Genomic DNA, 20,631 nt, shown 5'->3' on the forward strand with positions numbered 1-20,631 from the left:
AGGTGATCTGGGCTTGACCAGCCCGAGAGCACCACCCCTGAGCACGCACCTTTCTTCATTGCTGGTTCCCATGCCAGACAACCACATTCAAACGAACAGTCCTAACCCCAAGTGGCCTGGGGGAGCAGGAGCAAGGAGGCCACCATGCAATCCTGAGGCTCCATCTTCAACTCACAAGGGTTTGTCTGCTGCCGTCCCTGTGTCCAGGCTGATGCTGGAACTAAAGAGAGAGTGCCAAGACCAAACAAAAGAAGTCACAGCTGTTGACAATTTGGTGGGCAAAGCAAGGCACACACTGAACATGAACACAGCAACCTGAGATGACAGTGGGCAGGACCATAGAGCAGCTCCATAAGTGCCTAGAACTCGCCTTTGTCTTCTATCACCACCTCTCAAAGGTGGTGGTGGGGAAACCAAGCCTTCACAGCTCAAGGCAACAGGGTTAGTGGTGAAGTCAGCAGCTATTTCTAGAAGCAATGCAGTATAGAGGCTAAAAGCAGCCTTTGACATTAGACAGAGTTAAGTCCTAATCTTGGCTCTGCCAGTAGTTAGTTGTCTGATCAAAGAAAGGTTACACACTTCTCTGAACATTAGCTTATATATCTGTAGGTATCAACAATACCTGCCTCACAGAGCTGTTGTACGATGATTAAATGAGATCATTTAAGACACTATTTGGAGAAGGAAATAGCAGCCTACTCCAGTGTTCTTGCCTGGAAAATCCTGTGGACAGAGGAGCTTGGCAGGTTACAGTCCATGGGGTCACAAAGAGTTGGACACGACTAAGCGACTAAACAACGAGACACAATTAGCACACAACAAACAGTAGTTATTCTTCTGGTTGTTGCTATCAAAGAAGAACCAGCATCTAAGTCATTCTCAGATCTTTGGCCAACTTCATGACCTAGAGTTTGACTCAGGTGAACTACGGAAGGCTTTATGTTGGGGATTGATAGAGGTTCCCCATGGCTGGTGGGATCTAAATCCAAGGATCTGATTAGATGACACTGGTACAGGCCCGGCTCCAGAAACCCCGGTGGGATGCAGGCAGGGTACTGCAAAGGAAACGACTTCCAGGCATCTAGGGAGTGTGCAGTCTGGGACACAGAGGTGGGCTGGGAGATGAGAAGGCAGGAGCCGGCATACAGACAGTCATATGGGTATTATTTCTTGAGCACCTACCATTCCTCAGACTCCAGGATGAGTGCTTTACCCCCCACACTTTCCCATTCCCCCCACAATTCCACTTTCCAGATAAGGAAGGAATCCCCTAACTCCCACAGTTAATCAGTACAGAGCCAGCGAAGCCCGCCTGACACCAGCATCCATGCCTTTCTATCCTGCAGCTCTAGGATCCAGGATGTCCATGTGAGAACATCTCTGAAAGAGTGGAAACAGACAGGAAAGGGGGACCATGGACCTGAGTTTCATAACTTGTAATTCACAGAGTAAACTTCTTAAAATTGCAAGCAAAACTGTGTTGTACCCTTTTCTCAAAGAAGTGCTGAAAATACTCATCAGACTCTCAGAGGGATTTGTCAAGCACAAAATATCAAGTCCAATATAAGGAGAGAAAGAGAAGTCCCCAAGACCTTGTTCCCAAGCTCTGGAGGAGACAGTGGAAAGGATGAGTAAGATTGCTCCCAATAGCTTCTTGTTCCTCTAAGCCAGTGGCCCCAGCAAGAGTGACCACATCTCACCCAGATGATGTTTTCTGATGTGACAGAAGACAGTTTTGAACCCAGCCGTCTCCATCTCAGCAAGCCTAACCTGCCATTCATCCATAAGCTCAGGACACTGTCCCGTCTACAGGATGTCACAAGGAGTCACCACTGCCCCCATTTCTTTCCTGGATGCTGGTCAGTTAGTAGCTTGCCCACCACCAATAAAGATTAATGAAAAGCTGAAGCCATGTCTACCCAGTGTGGGAAATGTCTCCATGGGAGGACAGTCAGAAAAACCACAGCCTGTTGATGGGGCTGCTCAAAGCAACCTCCACTCACAAGTTCTCTCAAGGGCCTCACGGCTAAAAATGTGTCCAGGAACAGAGACAGGTTGGGTCCCTTGGAAGACAGGGCCCAGGAACCCATGTGGTATGTGTGGATCTCTCATGGGTACACTTAGCCTTTTGTGCCTAAATTTAGCCCCTCAATGCTCAATGGCCTCTGCTTCCTCTCTTTTCTCCAGCTTGAAGCACCAGAGCTCAAATACAGAGTTCAAACTGGCTTGAAAGAAGTCAGGATGTGGTTTCATGAGATCCTCTATTCAGAGGAGACTCTGGGACCAGGTGATGGTAGCACATACCCCTACGAGTCACAGACAAAGTAGGAGAAGGAACTCAAGGACCCTCTGCAGGGTCCATCTGTGAGTGATAAGGCCTAAGGAGAGGCGGCAAGTTACCCCAACTTAAGTCTTGGACTCTCTCCAGCTGATTTGTTATTTTGAACTCAAATGCCCAAACTGTTGGGCTTATGTGGATGTTCTACACAGATGGCAGGAGTTAAGAGTAAGGTTGGTTCCTTAAAAAGAGATGGACGTGGCCCAGTGGCTCAAAAATAGACAAGGCGGGAAACGTCACCTTCCATCAGAGCCAGTAAGTAATTAAAGCCATTTCCCCTTCCAGAGTCTTCATTACAAAGAGCAAGAAATCAGATCCATTACCCGGATGGAGAGAACTGCAAGATGAGATTTCCTCTCCAAGTTTCTAAACATTTGCAAAGATGAGAATGTTCAACTTCACTTCCTGGACGTTTTAGGACAGAAACAAACAAGAAGAAAGTCCCCAAAATGTCAAGCACACAGGACTTTTCTCCACATCTTGTGTGGTTAGGGGGAGAGGTATCCCAGAATTCAGAAATGGGGTGTCAGGCTCTGCACCCCCACATCAGAGAGGATGCAAAAGGATGGGAGAATGTGTGTGTGCCTGCGTGTGTGACTGTGTGTGTGTCCCGCTAAGTACTTCCTTCACTACACAGCTAATCCGATTAGCAGCTTTAGGAAACTCTGCAATGTTAATTCAAGGGCCCCATTCATAGAACAGCTTGGCCCTTGCCTGCCCAGAACTCCCATTCTTCTCACTGCACATAAAATGCTCACAGAAGAACATTCTCTCCCTGGAGAATGCACTCTTGCCTCCTTACCCCCACACACATCCAAGAGGCTGCTGCCACTTCTCATGGCAGGGGGAATGGGACTGTCTGAAAACGGGCAGCGGGGAAGAACAGTACTCTCTCCATCTCAAGCACAAAATCAGGTTAATATTAACAGCACTGTCAATCCAGGTGGCCTCTGAAACCAGCATCTGTGCTGAGTAAAGGGTGTCATGAATCTCTCTAGTCGTAGGGCCCTGGGTAAGTTGTTGGTTGTCTGTGGACCTTCATTTCTTTTTCTGTAGTGTGGGGACTTGGAGCAGAGGGCATAGCTGGGACAGAAGACTGGAAGGAAGGACACTGGGGGTCTATACAGACACGATGCCATAGTGTTTCACTGGAGGATGAAGAGAGGGAAGGGAATGAATGTGTGGGCTGTGGATAAAGCATCGAGGACCTATGGCACCAGATAAGGAATGTTTCTGACAAGGGATGGGGAGCTATGGAAGGGTTTTAAAAAGCAGTACATCAGTTTTCTCGGGCTGCCATGACAAGTTACCACAGAGTCGGCGGCTTACAAACAGGTATCTATTCTCTCCCAGTTCCGAAGGACAGCAGTCTGAAATCAAGGGGTCAGCAGGGTTATGCTCCCTCTGCTCTAGGCTCTAGGGGAGAAACCTTCCTCACCTGGTCCTAGCTCGTGGTGATTAAGTGATTAAGTGAAAGTCACTCAGTCATGTCCGACTCTTTGGGACCCCATGGACTACACAGTCCATGGAATTCTCCAGGCCAGAATACTGGAGTGGGTAGCCATTCCCTTCTCCAGGGGATCTTCCCAACCCAGGGATCAAACCGGGGTCTCCTGCATTGCAGGTGGATTCTTTACCAGCTGAGCTACCTCTCCGCAATCCATGCTGTCCCTTGGCTCGTAGCTACATTGCTCTTCGCATGGTCTTCCTCTCTGTGTCTTTCTGTGTCCCCTCCTCTTCTTATAAAGATCCTAGTCACTGGACTCAGGGCCCCCCAAATCGAGGATGATCTCAAGATCCTTAACTAGATCTTAGATATGCAAAGACTCTTTTCAAATAAGGTTGTATTCTGGGGTTTGAATAGTCATAAATCTAGGGGAACACTATTCAATCTAATACATTGGTTGCAAGGTCAAGTCCAGGAAGATCACCTGGAAGCAGGATGGGGAAGCAGAAACTGGAGGCAGGGAGACTGATCTGATCAGAAATAATTACCAATAGCCTAGGATCCTAAGTGACCAGAAAGGGGGCTCCCTTCTGGGGACCCAGAGCCCTCAGTGGCTGTTTTTGTGGCCAGCCCAGCACACTGAGTGGGCTCTCAAACTCACCTAGGGATAAGGTCTTGGCTCACTTCCTGGTCCAGAAAGACTCCAGCTCCTTTCCCAGGGCCAGCAAAGGCATGGCTACATGCTCCCCTGTTGGCTGGCATTCCTTCCTTCTGGCAACATGGCAGACAGGTTGGTACCATGGAGGACACAGCCTGGGAGATGGGAAGCCTTGGGTTCTAGTCCTGACTCTGCAACTGGCTGAATTTGGGATACAGGGCACATCTAGAAAATGAGGCAGACCAGGTCATTTCTAGAACAAGGACACTGTTTCATTCAGCAACCAGGAAAGCAGCTCCAAGTTCATAGGAGAGACCAGGGAAAGGAGGTATCTGGGGCCACAGTGCATCCCATCTCCCTCCAGGGATTTAGCTCTGTTCCCCCCCCACCCTCCCAAAAACCCAGGGGTAATTACCCACACTTGGAAATGAGATAACCAATATCTAAGAATACATCCTTTCACACATTTGGAAGTACAAAGAGCGGATAAAGGTGTGGTTCCTTTAAAATTTTTTTTTTAACCAAAGCAAACGTTTATAGATCTATGCACAGGGTTGTTCACAGTAGCAACGTCTCTAATAGAAAAAAAAATTACAGAAAAGAAGAAAAACAGCCGTCAGGTCCATCTGTATAGATTAATTCGATAAATGGTAGCAGAATTGTACATGAAATATGATCAACCTCAAAATACTACATTAAAAGATGTCCATGGTATGGTGTTAAAGATGCAGGTTATACAAGAGGGTGTTAAGAGAAATTCCTTTTATGTTTAAAAAATATCTGCACATGACCTGAGTGCAGTAAGGCTGGAAGGGATCCAGCAAACAGATCATGATGGGGACCCCTGGGGCTGGGATAAAAGGGGATTTTCACTTTATACTTTTCACAGTTTTGAGCTATTGGACTTTTTTTTTTTTTTTTAACAACCAGTGGTATTAGTTTAATCAGCAAAAACAATTTAAAATATTCCCATTATGAAAATAAAATAACTGTTTTAGATAGATGCAAAGTCCTATAGGCCCTCAGAGAAAAGTAATCAAGATAAAAATAACCTTGCATAAAAACACACCAGAAAAACTATATATCTCTAGCTTGGGAAGGAGGAAATATCAGGAAGGTTTATGTTTCAAAGACCTCATGCCTGAGCCCCCAAAGTTCCCTCCTGCACATAACAAATGTCCATCATCCTCTACTTTAACCTTGAACCCACCTAGGTCAGTGTTCTTTCTACAAATACTACTGCTAATAATGAGGAAGAACAGGAAGAGTTGATGTTTACTGAGCATTTTTTATGTGCCAGGCACTGTGCTCAGCACTTTGCATGTATTCTTTCCTTTGATCCTCACAACATCACTCCAAGGTAAGGATTATTACTCTACCCATTTAACAGATGAAGATACTGAGGCCCAGCTCAAGGATTCAAGTCCAGACAGTCTGAGGTCAAAGCTGGTGATGGTGACCAGTGCTTTGACTACACTCCTGAGAGCAATGCCCTGTGGGAGCTCTTCACCCCTAAGGCCCGTGGGAGATGATCCAGGGCCTGCCGGTCTCCATCTATCTCTTCCTTCTCTTGTCTCCAACCTCCTAGATACAAAAGTGCTGGGGATCCAAAGTCGAACCTGTGTGGACTCTGTTTTCTCTCAGCTCACAGCGGAGAAGGAACGAGAAGACAGATACTCAGGTTTTTAGAGCATGAGGCTCACCAGGCAGCCTTAGGAGAGCACCATGAAGGAGTCAGAGGCAGGGCTGCTAGGCTTCCCTTCCCTGCACAGACAGGCAACTCTCGGGCAGCTAGTCGTTCAGCTGGCATGGTGGCTGGCCACAGCCCAGCCTCTCTTTGAGGTCTCTTTCTTAAATTTGCAAGCATGGGTCCCCATGCTGTGCCGTGGCAGGTCCCCCAAGGGCAGCAGGAGGATTGCTGACAGGAGCCACCCTGAGCATTCGTGATGATGATGCTGTGCAGGTCTGGAGGTGTGAGTGGGGTCCCCAAGCTGGAAAGACCAAGACCCGGAGGTCTCCCTGGGTTCTGCATGGTCACCTCCGCCTGCTTTCCAAATCAGCATGTACCCACACAGCTGTAAACTGGTACAACCGCTTGGGAAATCTGACTGCATCTCCTAATAACTTACAAATACCCTGTGACCCAGCAATTCCACTCCTGGGTACATAAACAGAAATGAGTGCTTATGTCCACAGAAAGGTAGACACAAGACTGTGAGTAGTAGTTTCAGTTATCATATCCCTAAACTGTCAAATGTCCAAATGGCTAGCAATGGAATAATGAATAAAGTAGGGTATTTTCATGCATGAGAACACAGCACAAGAACCAAAGAGGACAAACCAGAGCTTCACACACAACATGGGGGACATTCCACAGTCACAAAACTGAGGAGGAGGAGACACAAACACACACTGCATGGGTCCATTCATGTCGGTAAAATGCATCCGTGTGGAGAGAGGTCAGATGAATGGCTGCCGTGGGGTGGGTGCTGGCTGGAAGGCGGCATGAGAGGGAGTCTCGGGGTTCTGGAAATATTCCATCCCTTGGTCTGGGTAGTGGCCACATGGACTGGACACAGAAAAGTACATCATACTGCATGTCTCAGCTATGTGAAGTTCACTGATTTTTTGTTTCTGTTGCACAGTTCATGGGATCTCAGTTCCCTAACCAGGGATTGAACCCGGGCCACAGCAAGGTTCACTAGTTTTAAGTACTAAAATAATATAACAAAAGTGAAGTGAGTGACAGTTGCTCAGTTGTGTCCAACTCTTTGCAACCCCGTGGACTATACAGCCCGTGGAATTCTCCAGGCCAGAATACTGGAGTGGGTAGCCATTCCCTTCTCCAGGGGATCTTCCCAACCCAGGGATCAAACCCAGGTCTCCCATATTGCAGGTAGCTTCTTTACCAGTTGAGCCACAAGGGAAGCCCAAGAATACTGGAGTGGGTAGCCGTTCCCTTCTCCAGCAGATCTTCCCGACCCAGGAATTGAACCAGGGTCTCCTGCATTGCAGGTGGATTCTTTACGAGCTGAGCTACCAGGGAAGCCCAATATAGCAAAGAAGAAAATTTAAAAAGATTAATCACACAAAACTTACAATCTGATCAACTTCTCTAGGACACCAGTAAGAATCTGGCGGGGAGCGCGGATGGGGGGCATATATGAGCTGGAATGACAGAATTATGAAAAGATGCTTCCTTTGACTGAAGTTCAATTATGATGTGATTTACACGCCATGTAAATAACAGTGTGAGAAATAATTTGGATCCCAAAATCCCATTTTAAATTCAAATGGACTTTTCAAACCATACAGGAGAAGTCCCTTCAAATCCAAAGAAGTGAAAATCATAAAGTCGGACACCAAAAGAAGCTCATTCCTCCCTCCTCCCGGCCACTGGCGATGAGGACCTCTGACCTCCTGACAACCTTTGCCCTCTTGCCTTCCCCTCAGCCCTACATCCTGTGTGGAGCTTGGCCTAGTCCTTGCAGCTGCTCATGCTCCCCATGAGCCATGGCAGCTGCCCCCGCCCACTCTGCTGAGCACAGTCCTACTGCCGCCCCCCCCACATAAAGAGGGAGCAGACCTTGGACGAGAAGGGAGCTTATCACCAACTCAGTGGAGGTTGCCATCCCATTTCCCACCCCAAGAATGACCCCTCCCTCAGTATGGACTGTCTTTCTCAACCCTTCGACTCCTTCTCTAATCTGGGAACCCCGTCCACCTCCCCAGGACCCCCTCCTCTGGGAAGCCTTTCTGACTCCCCCCCCCAGCAATGGGACCAGTGCTTCTCAGTGTCCCTACTCCCCCTGTGCTTCCTGGGACCTCTACCTCTAATTCTTCATTCCTTTTGCATCTATTTCCTCCACGAGCTGGTGAACCCTTAAGAGACACCTCAGTCTATACCTTCTCAGGATTTGGCACTAGACCTGGCACAAAATGAACACTCAGTAGAGGTTTCAATTAATAATTGAGTGAGTGAGCGAATGAGTGAACTCAGACCACACCCAGAAATATGAATACAATGTATTCTCCTTCCCTCCCAAATGAATACAGATCCCAGGGCCTTTGGTGCCAGGAGATGCTGAAATGGAGAATTGGTAAATTAGTTCTAGCGGAATCTTTGAGCTGTGCAAGGCACTCAGGGGTGGGGGGCTTTGGGGATGTTCTTGGATGCCACCAAGTTCATCAGCAGAAGGGAAGGGGTGGTCCTGACAACCCCTCTTCCACCATCACCACCAGCGAGCAGCATGGTAAGGCTGCCCAAGCATCCAGCCAGGAACCCAGCAAGCTCAGGGCAGCAGACAGGATGTGGAGAGCAGTGATGGAGGGGACTCCATCAAGCTCCCCCAGCCACAGATGAGTGAATTACATTTCCATTCAGAAACCTTAGGCAGGACCCCTGCAGCCCACAGAGGAAAGCCCCAGCTCTTTGGGGCCGTAGACACGGGGTACCATGGGAGCTGCCTCCACTCTGGGCACATTCCCACCCACCCTGTCAACAGGCACTTGATCATCTACCCCAACTTCTCCAGGTGCATCTATCTTCAATAGCTCCCCAAAGAGCCACCCTCCAGTGACCCACAACTTCCTCTGTTCCCTAAGTCAGCCCCTTTTATACTCCCTGTCTCTGTACACAGTCTCTCCTCTGGCTGAAATGTCTCTTCTTGATTCTTCACCTAAGGAACTCCTATTCATCCTTCAAGACACAAGGCAAGAGTGCCCATTCCCATAATGACCTTCTTGGCCCCACTGCTCTTGATTCGTTGTAACACTTGCCCTGAGGAATTACAGTTTATCTATCTACGCTTCAGTTTCATTCTGCTGGACTGGGTGCCTTAGTGAGAACATGCCACGTGCCAGGCACCAGGTTAGCCCAATCCTTTTGGAGTAAATCCTCCGAATCCCCATTGACGGGTGTGCTGGCTTCATCCTCATTTTAGAGACAGGAAGACTGAACTTTGAGATGTCAGTGAGCTCATCCAGGTCTAAACTCTGTCTGCCTGGCAAGAAAGCGCTCCTTGAAGGCGGAGGCCACATGTTACTCATCTTTCTCTTACCAGCACTGCATTAGACCCATGAGAGGTGCTAAAGAGGGAAGTATGCAGTATCATAATACAGTAGCAGTATCGTCAGTTATGTAAGATGAATGTTCTGGAGATCTGCTGTATCACATCGTGCTTGCAGTTTCCAGTACTGTGTTGTACATTTAACATTTTGTTAAGACAATAGATCTCACGTTAAGTGTTCTTACCACAATTTTTTAAAGCCTCAAAAGAAAGGAAGGGAAGGTGGGTAGAGGGGTCACAGGCAGCATAGAAAGTGTAGCATCTGACACACAGGAGTCTTGGTCACTGTCAGCCACACAGCCTAACATCTCCCACAACGCAGAACCCTGGGCTTCTTTCTGAAAATGGAGATTCCACAGAGGGGAGGTGTCTGAGTACAGTGGGCAGGGAGGTGAGGAGAACTCAGGAAACCAGTCTCAATACTGCTTACCCCAAGGTGAAGGCTCAGAAGGAGGGTGGGAGAGGTGTCATCGAAGAGTTATACGCCTCGTCAGTGTTTCCTGGCCCGGGGGGATTTCCACCTGGCTTGTAGGCCAAGCAAGTACACAATACCCCTGCTCACTCACCATCCCCCCCAACAAGCATCTTCCCACTGCTAATCACCATCAGCATCAGCCCCACTGCCCTCAGCGGAACCTCTCCAGGAATTCCCTCCATTTGGGAAGCGCTAGACCCAGAGGCCAGAGTCCTGAGAACCCATGTTGAGTTCAAGTCTCTGAGCTCAGGGCTGAACCTTTGGATAAAGAGGCGGATGGAGGCTTTCTTAGAAGGACAGGCAAACTTCAGCTTCCCAGCCTGCAACGGAGAAGGTGTGGTCCCTCAGGTTTTCCACTGACAGGTGGGCCCTGGACCAACAGGCCAGATACCAACGATCTGTGGTCAACATCTACCCGTGTCCGAGTCCCCAGGCCTTCCCTCCACGGCGGGGGTGGAGGGGACCCCGTACTTACCTGTGCTATGTCCCATGTCCTCCACTGACTGCTTGACCCAGTCATGGGCTTTGTCGATGTGAAATAACTTCAGGTCCTCTTCATCTAAGGCAATGTCTCCCCAAAAGACAGCTGGGAAGGAAAAATAGAAGTCTATCAATTTAAGCTGGAGATCAAAGAATGAATTTACTAGTGGCCCAGAGGGTATTGGAAGCTAAGTAGTAAGCTCTAGAAAAGATAGTCCATCCAATCAAATTTCTCCCTGAGCCTAAGAGATAGGACTGGTAGAGAGAGAACAACAGATAATAAATCTGTGCATCAAAGTCACAGGGCTGGGGCCAACTGCACTGAAGATTAAAGGCCTAGGTCAGGAAAATGCAAAACCAAAGTGAAATATTGTCTCACGTCTGTTAGAATGGCTGTTATCAAAAACACGAGAAAAGGAAGTGTTGGCAAAGATGTGGAGAAAAAGAAACCTTTGTGGGGACTTCCCTGGTGGCCCAGTGGCTTAGACTCTGAGCTCCCAGTGCAGGGACCCTGGGTTTGATCCCCGGTCAGGGAACTAGATCCCATATGCTGCAACTAAGACCCAGCACAGCCAAATAAATAAATATTAAAAAAAAAAAAAAGAAAGAAAGAAACCTTTGTGCACTGTTGGTGGGAATGTAAATTGGTACAGCTCCTATGGAAAACAGGCTTCCCTGGTGGCTCAGTGGTAAAGAACCCGCCTTCCAATGCTGAGGACACAGGTTCAATCCCTGGATCAGGAAGATTCTCTGGAGAAAGAAATGCCAACCCACTCCAGTATGCTTGCCTGGGAAATCCCACTGAAAAAGGAGCCTGGCAGGCTACAGTCTATGGGGTTGCAAAAGAATTGGACATGACTCAGTGATTAAACAACAAAAACTATGGAAAACAATATGGTGGTTTCCCCTCAAAATGAAAAATAGAACTACTATGTGACCTAGCAGTTCCACTTCTGAGTACTTATATAAAGAAAATGAAAACACTGATTTGAAACAATATCTGTATCTCCACGTTCACTGCAGCATTATTTACAATAGCCAAGATACGGAAACAACGTTAAGTGTCAGCCATGAAAAAAGAACAAAGTCTTGCCAGCTGCAACAACATGGATGAATGTTGAGGGCATTAGGCTAAGTAAAATAAGTCTGACAGACAAAGACAAACATCACATGAGATCACATGATCTCTTTTACATGCAGAATATATATATTTCACATGAAAGCTTATATGTATATATATACATACATGCTGCCACAGGCAGTGAGTGGGGTAGGTGTGGGAGAAATAGGTAAATTATTTTTATTGTTTTTATTTTGTTGTTGTTTAAATATGTTGAATTTAAAAAAAAAGAATCGAGCAATTCATAGTGGGAATGAAAAGAAATGGAGAGAATCTGGAAAATCAGGAACTTCAGGAGTTGGAAGAGCCAGCCTATTCTTATCACTAAACAGTAAAAGAAAAACTGAGAAGGCCTTCGAGTAACAAAGAGTGATTAAAACTCAGGCTCATGGTGCAGAGGACTGGGAACCCTCATTCAATGCCAGCAGGGATATAAAATGGTATACTCCCTATGGAAGGTTTTTGGCATTTTCCTACAAAGTTAAATTTATCACAAGACCTAGCAATTTCACTCCTAGAGATCTCCACAAAGGAAATGAAAATATAGGTCCACATAAAGAGTTGTACTCAAATGTTAACAGCAGTCGCATTCATGTGCTGTGCCTAGTCGCTCAGTTGTGCCCAACTCTTTGCAACCTCATGGACTGCAGCCCGCCAGCCTCTAGGAGCCTTATTAATAATTGCCCCAAACTTAAACACAACCTAAACATCTATCAACTGTTGAATGGATAAACAAAATGTGGTCTATCTATATGATGGAAAACTATCTAACAATTAAAAAGAACAAACTTAAAAAAAAATAAAGAAGTCTTGACACATGCTACAATATGTGATTCTAAAAAACAACATGCTAAGTGAAACCAGATGCAGAAGACTACATTTTATACGATTCCATTTATATGAAGCATCTAGAAAGGCAAGTTTATAGAGCTAGAAAGAATAGTGATTGCTTATAGCTGGGGATATGGATGAGATCAGACTATAAGTTGTCATGAAGGAATTTTTCCAGGTAGTAGAAATGTTCTAAAACTGGACTGTGGTGATGGTTTGCACAACTACTGATTTGCTTAAATTTTTGAAAGTTACACTTATTTTCACCTTGTTGAAATGTGTAACAAAGTTGGCTCAGCCAAAGATGGTTTCCAGCTGAGGGTCCTGAGCCCCTCCCAGCTTCCTGAAGATTTAGCTCAAGTCCACAATACACTGCCATCTTTTCCTCAAAGGAAAAACATCCTTGTTATTGATGGCATTCACAGTGTAGTCAGGAGCACTCCTCACATCTGAGAGCACAGAAGCAAGAGGGTGGAAGGCAACGGAGTATATTAACAGGATCTGGGCAGACTTCAACAAGCCAAGGAAGTAGCACAATGATGTTCAAGCTTTTGTGCCCACATATCCCCAAAATAATTTTTCAAATATTTTATTTATTAATTTTTTTTGACTGTGTTAGGTCTTAGTTGGGGCATGTGGGATCTAATTCCATGAAAGTGAAAGTGAAGTCACTCAATTGTGTCCGACTCTTTGTGACCCCCGTGGACCGTAGCCCACCAGGCTCCTCCATCCATAGGATTCTCCAGGCAAGAATGCTGGAGTGGGTTGCCATTTCCTTCTCCAGGGGATCTTCCTGACCCAGGGATTGAACCCAGGTCTCCCGAATTGTAGGCAGACGTTTTAACCTCTGAGCCACCAGGGAAGCCCTAATTCCCTGACCAGGTATCAAATCCAGGCCCCTTGCATTGGGAGCATGGAGTCTTAGCCACTGGACCAGAGGGAAGTCCCCCAAAATAATTTTTAAAAGCCACATATCCTTATGTATATTGTAAGCCTAACATTAAAGAATTTCCCCCATGAGTTTAAATACATTTTAAATTTTGTTCACAAGAAGTAAAAAAAAAAAAAAAATAGTGAACATTTTATACAATGAAGATTGACTATAATTATAATAAATGTTTCAGAATGTGATTTGGTAAAATAGACTTAACCATCTTATTGAATAGCACATGCTACATCAGAAAGAAATCAAGGAAATATTCATCTTGGGTTTTATCCACATATCTTGAAATAATGGAAGTCCAGCATCCATATCTGTTATACTTAAAAGAATCACTGTCATTAACTTAACTCTATTTAAGTTGTTTTGAATTCAAAACATTCCACTAAGCACATGCATCCCCCTAAACAGAAATTTATACAGATAGGAAAAGACAGGAGAATGCCAGGTCTAAGATGCCTTGCTGTTTTTAGTCACATTCAACTCTTTGTGACCCCTGGATGGTAGCCTACCAGGCTCCTCTGTCCATGGGACTCTCCAGGCAGGAATACTGGAGTGAGCTGCCATCTCCTTTTCTAAGATACCTTGACTCATCATCAGAGAAGGCTGCTCTGTGACCAGTCATTTCTCATTTTCCCTTTACTGCTCAGAGGGTTTTGTACCCCAGGATGAGTGACAAGTGATGCTCTCATCAGTAAAACTGGGGAGGGACCACCATGACCAGGGCATCCTCCAGCAGTTTTAATACAGAATCTTGTGTGGAAGCTTTAGAATCTGGTTATTCATTCCCTTAAGTTCTCTGCACAGTGCACCCCTTGCTAAGCCTCTGGTACCCCTGCACACACCAGTTTGCAAACCAGAGAGTAACTGAGGTCAGGGCAAGGGAGCTTCCTAAGTCAGAGGGCTGCCGAGAAACTCCTCCCGGGCTTGCTCAGCCCGCCTTGGTCTCCATCTGGTTTCCAGCCCTTCAGTGCCCAGCACTCAGGAGTCCTCCTGACTTCAAAGGGAAGGAGTCCCAGACTGCTTCCCACATAAGGAATTCTTCCTGAAAGCACTCCCAGCCTGCCTGTGTTGTATTGTTCACCTGGGGAGGTAGGTTGATTAAAAACATGTAATTTTAAGCCAGAGGAATCCTGGGTTCAAATCCTATTGTGGCCATTTGATAGCTGTGTGACCTTCAACAAATCATTTGACCTCGCTGAGCCTCAGTTTCCTCATCTTGAAATAGAATTACCTACCTTGTAGAGTTGGCAAGAACTAAATGAGGTAAGTGTGTTAATTTAAACACTCGGTATGACAGGTCCTGGCCCTCAGGGAGCATTCAGTGAAGAGTCATGTCACTCTAATTTTCACTGGATTCCCTGTCTTTCTCCTACTCCGCCCTGTCTTCATCCAGAAGCCCCTGCCCTGTGAAGCTCACTCAGCTCCCAACAGCCATATCTCTGCATGAAAGTATTCCTCCCACTCCTGAAACATGCCTGCCTTTCTCTACATTCCTTTAGGAAAAACAGTCCCAACCAGACCACAGGAGCTAAATTTTGTCTGTGCATCTACCTAACAAATATTTACTGAGCCCATAAATGCAAGGGTGGGGGTAGAGGAAGTGAAGCTGGGGGTGTGGGGAGGAAAAGTATTTTCTATAGTGCTTTACAATTAATATTGGATTGTCCATATGCAATAATTCTTGACCTTTCTCATTCCCGTTTTATAGATGAAGAAACTGAAATTCCAAGAAGAGAATGACTTGTTTGGGGTCACACAGCCAGTAAGTGGCAGAGCCAGAACAACCAAACCCAGGCTTTTTTCATTTCCCACATTTCCTTCCTCAGCTTCCCGTTCAACCAGATTCCAAGTCCCTTGAGGACAGGATCCAGTTGTACACATATTTCATATAGAAAATCTCATTTTATATACACTAAGAAAAGTAATCATATAGATGCTCTAGCTAAGAGTGGAGGTACTGAATGAGATAAACTGTCCAAGTTGTGCCTGTGTAACCATGAACAAACAACCTCTCTGAATCTCAGTTTCCCCATCTTTCACATGAGAATAAATAATCATAATAGCTTCCCCACAAGGTTGTTGTGAGCATCAAGTGAGATACTGTGAGTAAAGCTGGCACCAGGCACCACTGGGTAAATATAAGATGCTCAGCTGAGCTGCACCTTCAGACATGAAGATCCTCAGCAATGGCTCCCATTAATGGTGATGGACAGTGAGATCAAGAGAGGCTGTAACAAGTATGACCCCTCCCACCTCCACAAGGGGGTCACTGACTTACTGCTAGCACCCAGCCCAAGGCAGCCCTTACTCACAGCCCCACAGAAGGGGCTGATCCAGCCTGCCCCTGGGAGCACACACTGGGAAGACCACAGGGTCTGCCACTGGACTCAGGACCCAGAGAGCCCCCTCCCACACCCCGCCTAGCCTCCTCTCCTGTGGTCCTGGAGGGTCCCTGACACCACGTCTGATCTCTCACACTGCCCTTCTGTCTAATGGATGCTGTCTCAGAATCCTAAAGGCAGTTCCTTTGTCCCTCAAGGAAATCAAACCAGTCCATCCTAAAGGAAAACAGTCCTGAATATTCATTGGAAGGACTGATGCTGAAGCTGAAACTCTAATACTTTGGCCACCTGATGTGAAGAACTGACTCCTTACAAAAGACCTGATGCTGGGAAAGATTGAAGGCAGGAGGAGAAGGGGACAACAGAGGATGAGATAGTTGGATGGCATCACCGATTCAATGGTCTTGAGTTTCAGCAAACTCCGGGAGTTGATGATGGACAGGGAAGCCTGGCATGCTGCAGTCTGTGGGGTCGCAAAGAGTCGGACACAACTGAGCGACTGAACTTGTCCCTCAAAGACACAGTCCAAGAAGGCTGCTGCCCGTCACCTAAATGACTCTCCTAGAATGATTCACCAGCACTGCACTGGGCTCTGGAAGCTCCCCAACATCAGGCTTCAGACCAGAGTAAATGGTACCCCAGAACAGAGGTCCAGAATCAGGTTGTCATCTCCAGTCCTACCCTGATCCCGTTCCATAGACATGAGCATGTTGTGGAGAGAGGCGGAGTGATTTGTTCAAAGTCCCTGAACAAGGCATTTCGCACAGCCAAGGCTCCAGTCCAGGACAATTCTCATTATGCTGTTATCTGAACTAGTACAGTAGAATCTGTCCACATGCATCTGGGAGCCAAGAGTGAAAATCCCAATGCCAAAGGGGGAAGACATGGGCTTTGAATATTCAAAATAAGCCTGAGGCAACAGTGGGGAGCCATCACCCCGGACTCCAACAACAATGTGCATGCTCTTCTGCACATAGTTCCTTCAGCGATCTCAACCAATGCCCCATAGGAGAACATAAGAATGCTCAGGAGTCAGCTTGGAGGCAGGTGTTGTCACTCTGGGATTCCCCAGAGGTCACAACTTCATGTCAACACAGAATCTACTGTGGCTTAATGGCTCCTCCTCCGGCAGAAAGGCACGATAAAGAGCAGACTGAGGAAGGAAGGCAGGATGTAAACATTTACTGAGCCAAGCACACAGGATGGGCTCTGTTTGCAAGAAAAGGGTGCCACCAGAGCCTCCAGCCTGGTGGGCGGGCTCCATCTGACTGCGGGGACTCTGAGGGCTGCATCCATGGAGTTACAGAGAGAGTCCACAGTCTCATCACGTTCAGTTGCTCAGTCATGGCCAACTCTTTGTGACCCCATGGAGTAGCTCTCCAGGCTCCTCTGTCCATGGCATTTCCCAGGCAAGAATACTGGAGTGGGTTGCCATTTCCTTCTCCAGGGGATCTTCCTGACCCAGGGTTGAACCCTCATCTTCTGCATTGGCAGGCAGATTCTTTACCATTTGAGCCACCAGGGGTCTCATCACAACAGAAGTTAATTAACTTCTGTCTTCGAAGTTTCATGAAGTCAAGGGCTGTCTGCCTGCCCTGTAGGTCCATCCTTAGCACAGAGAGCAGGAAACATATGTTGAATGAAAGCCTTGAGGAACTTCAGAAGACTGTCTTCTGGCCTGAGTCTCTACATCCAAAGATGAAATCTGAGGCCCAGAAAGAGCTTCTTGACCCTCCTTTAGGGTTTTTTTTATATATGAAATAGAAAGAAGTGCACATTCTCCTATAGGGACGGTCACTATGTCTCTATCCAACAGACTAAGGCTTGTCAGAAAATGAAGACAGGCCATTAGCTCTTAACCCTATAGGAGATAGTCACCAAGCCACTCTCAAGATGAACAAAAAGTATTATGCACAAAACTCATGTTGAATAACTACCCACCATAAAACCAGGACCCAAGAAGGTCCACTAGAAGGTCTGTTAATGTGGGTAGAGATTTTTGTCTACTTTTTTTTGCTACAAATATCCCTAGTGCCCAGAATGATGTCTGACATCGAGAATATGCTCACAAAATATTTATTGATAAATTAATGAAAGGAAAGTGTGTTCCAAATTCTATTTATGTAAGTTCAATGCCCAAAGCCAGGCTAAATTATTCCTCAGCCACCTGCCTGGAAAGTAACCAGGTCTCCTTCCTTTTGAAACGATAGGCATACCTGAAAACATTAAACTGGTGAATTTTCAATAGATAGTGAGTCTTGTTTCCTGCATGCATTCTGCCATTGTGGTCTCAGGGAGGGAAGAAGGCAAAGGCTACTTCAGGGAAGGAGTTGGATATGACTTGGGGAGTCCCCATCAGCAGAAGGGTGAGAAGGAAGCCTTCCACGTCAGAGGATAGGAATGGGCCATGTGGTGTGAGGGAGCCTGTGCACACAAGGCTATTAGGCAATTCTCCAGGGTATAGCCCAGTGCGGCTGCAAGTCTAGAAGAAGCCATCCATCCACCACACACAGGAGCAATAGGACAGTGGGAGTGGGGGGGCAATGTCCAGAGATGTGGGCCAAGGGTGCTTCCAAATCTGGTCCCCAGCACCTGGTGTCTGGGACTCTGGGTGCTCCCACATGCCTAGGGAGGATGTAGGGGTGTCAAGAAGGCCAGCGGAACAGCAGAGGCCTGAGGTCAACAGGACAGGCCACAGAGGATGACTGACAACCAAAGCCAAAGGATTGAGAGTATAGCCTTCACCAGCGAGATCAGCATGTCAGGCTGAAATGCTAGAGCTAAGCAGATACCCCTCAGTATTTTATATTATTTTAATTAATTTAAATTGCCACATGTGGCTAATCGCTATAAGTATACAATATGTGCATGCCTGCATGCATGTTCAGTTGCTCCAGTTGTATCTGACTCTTTGCGACCCTATGGACTGTAGCCCGCCAGGTTTCTCTCTCCATGGGATTCTCTAGGCAAGAATACTGGAGTGGGTTGCCATGCCCTCCTCCAGGGAATCTTCCCAGCCCAGAGACTGAACCCACGTCTCCTGTGTCTCTTGCATTGCAGGCAGTGTCTTCACCACTGAGCCACCAAGGAAGCCAAAGTATACAATATAAATAATACAAAATAAAATATTGTATAATATACAATGTAATAATATAAAATAATAAATTCTGTTTAAAATAGCAGCAAAAAAGGATCATATATCTAGGAAAAACCTTGACACAAATAGTAGTACTGTGTTGGGACTTCCATGGTCCAGTGGTTAGGACTCCAAACTTCCAATGCAGGGGTTACAGGTTCAAATCTTGGTCGGGAAACTAAGATCCTACAGGCTGAAGGGTGAAGCCAAAAAAAAAAAAGTAGTACCATGCTGACATTGTAAAATTCTACTAAAACCTATAAAAAGTGACATGAAAGAGAAGACATACTCTGTTTCTTAAGTATTCTTTCTGAATTAATGTGTAGGTTTAACATATTTTAATCAAAAGTCCAATAAATTTTTTCCTATTATTTACAAAAGAATATTAAAGTTCATCTGCATAATTAGGTGATAAAAATGAAGGAGAAAAGTACCAAAGGATGACTGGCCTCATCTAACATGAAAATTCATTATAAATCTTTGACAAACCTGCAACATGGAATAGTCTGGAAGCAATCCCCAGTCTACATAAGAAAATGTATATATGACAAGAGAGGTCTCACAAATTTGCGGAAAGAGGGGGATTAATCAACATCAGTGAATTACATGGAGACAATGGGTTAGTTCTTTGGGGAAAAGTCAAGTTGGTTTTGAACCTCTCACCAAAATAAATCACAAATAAATAATTGAAATCAACATATCAGCTGAACAGTATTTAGAATCTAATGAGCTAAGTCTACACATTCAAAACACACAGCTACTGAATGGTTACCAAAAGGCAAGACCCGTCAGCCTCCTAAGAGAAGACTCTTGAAGGAAGGATTCCTACCACTTGGGTAACTTTCTTCTTCCACCACCGACCCCTGGCTACTGGCAACCACACAGTATTCTTGCCTGGAGAATCCCCACAGTCAGAGGAGCCTGGCAGGCTATAGTCCAAGGAGTCACAAAGAATTGGACACAAGCAACTGAGCACACACACGCTAGACAGGCAGCATTGACCTCATCTTGAAACTTGACAGAAACACCCACTTCAGGGCCTGTCCCAAAGCTGCTGAATCAGAAGCTGCATGATAACAGGATCCCCAGGTGGAGCGTGTGCACAGTGAAGTCTGAGAAGCACTGACTCAAGGCCCCAGAGGCTTTGCATGCAGCAACCACGCCCCTGGGGCCGCGGGCTCTCCTCTACACCTCTGAGCCTGTCATGGCTGTAAGGAAAAGGTCAAGCAGAGTAATTCTTCACAGAAATGTGTAACACGGGTGTACAGGCCATAGGAAAGATCTAAAATGTACACCAGTGAAAACGCTATCTTTTTGGCTAACAAACACATGAAAAGATGCTCAACATCACTCATTATCAGAGAAATGCAAATCAAAATTACAATGAGGTACCATCGCACATCAGTCGAAATGACTGCTATCCAAAAGTCTATAAGCAATGAATGCTGGAGAGGGTGCGGAGAAAAGGGAACCCTCTTACACTGTTGGTGGGAATGCAAACTAGTACAGCCACCATGGAGAACAGTGTGGAGATTCCTTAAAAAACTGGAAATAGAACTGCCATATGATCCAGCAATCCCACTGCTAGGCATACACACCGAGGAAACCAGAATTGGAAGAGACACGTGTACCCCAGTGTTCATCGCAGTACTGTTTACAATAGCTAGGACATGGAAGCAACCTAGATGTCCATTAGCAAATGAATGGATAAGAAAGCTGTGGTACATATACACAATTGAATATTACTCAGCTATTAAGAGGAATGCATTTCAATCAGTTCTAATGAGGTGGA

At 46.2% G+C, this 20,631-nt stretch overlaps 1 protein-coding gene across 1 annotated transcript in view; it reads right to left on the reverse strand.

Moving 5' to 3' along the window:
- TLL2 (tolloid like 2) overlaps window positions 1-20,631 on the reverse strand; it is a 139,854-nt gene that overhangs the window by 93,427 nt on the left and 25,796 nt on the right. The window contains exon 2 of the mRNA XM_070469954.1: window positions 10,463-10,573. Within this exon, the coding sequence (XP_070326055.1) occupies window positions 10,463-10,573 (111 nt within the window). The remainder of the gene's footprint in view (window positions 1-10,462; window positions 10,574-20,631) is intronic.

Source organism: Odocoileus virginianus, chromosome 7 (genome assembly GCF_023699985.2).
Source record: "Odocoileus virginianus isolate 20LAN1187 ecotype Illinois chromosome 7, Ovbor_1.2, whole genome shotgun sequence".
Classification (NCBI taxonomy): domain Eukaryota; kingdom Metazoa; phylum Chordata; class Mammalia; order Artiodactyla; family Cervidae; genus Odocoileus; species Odocoileus virginianus.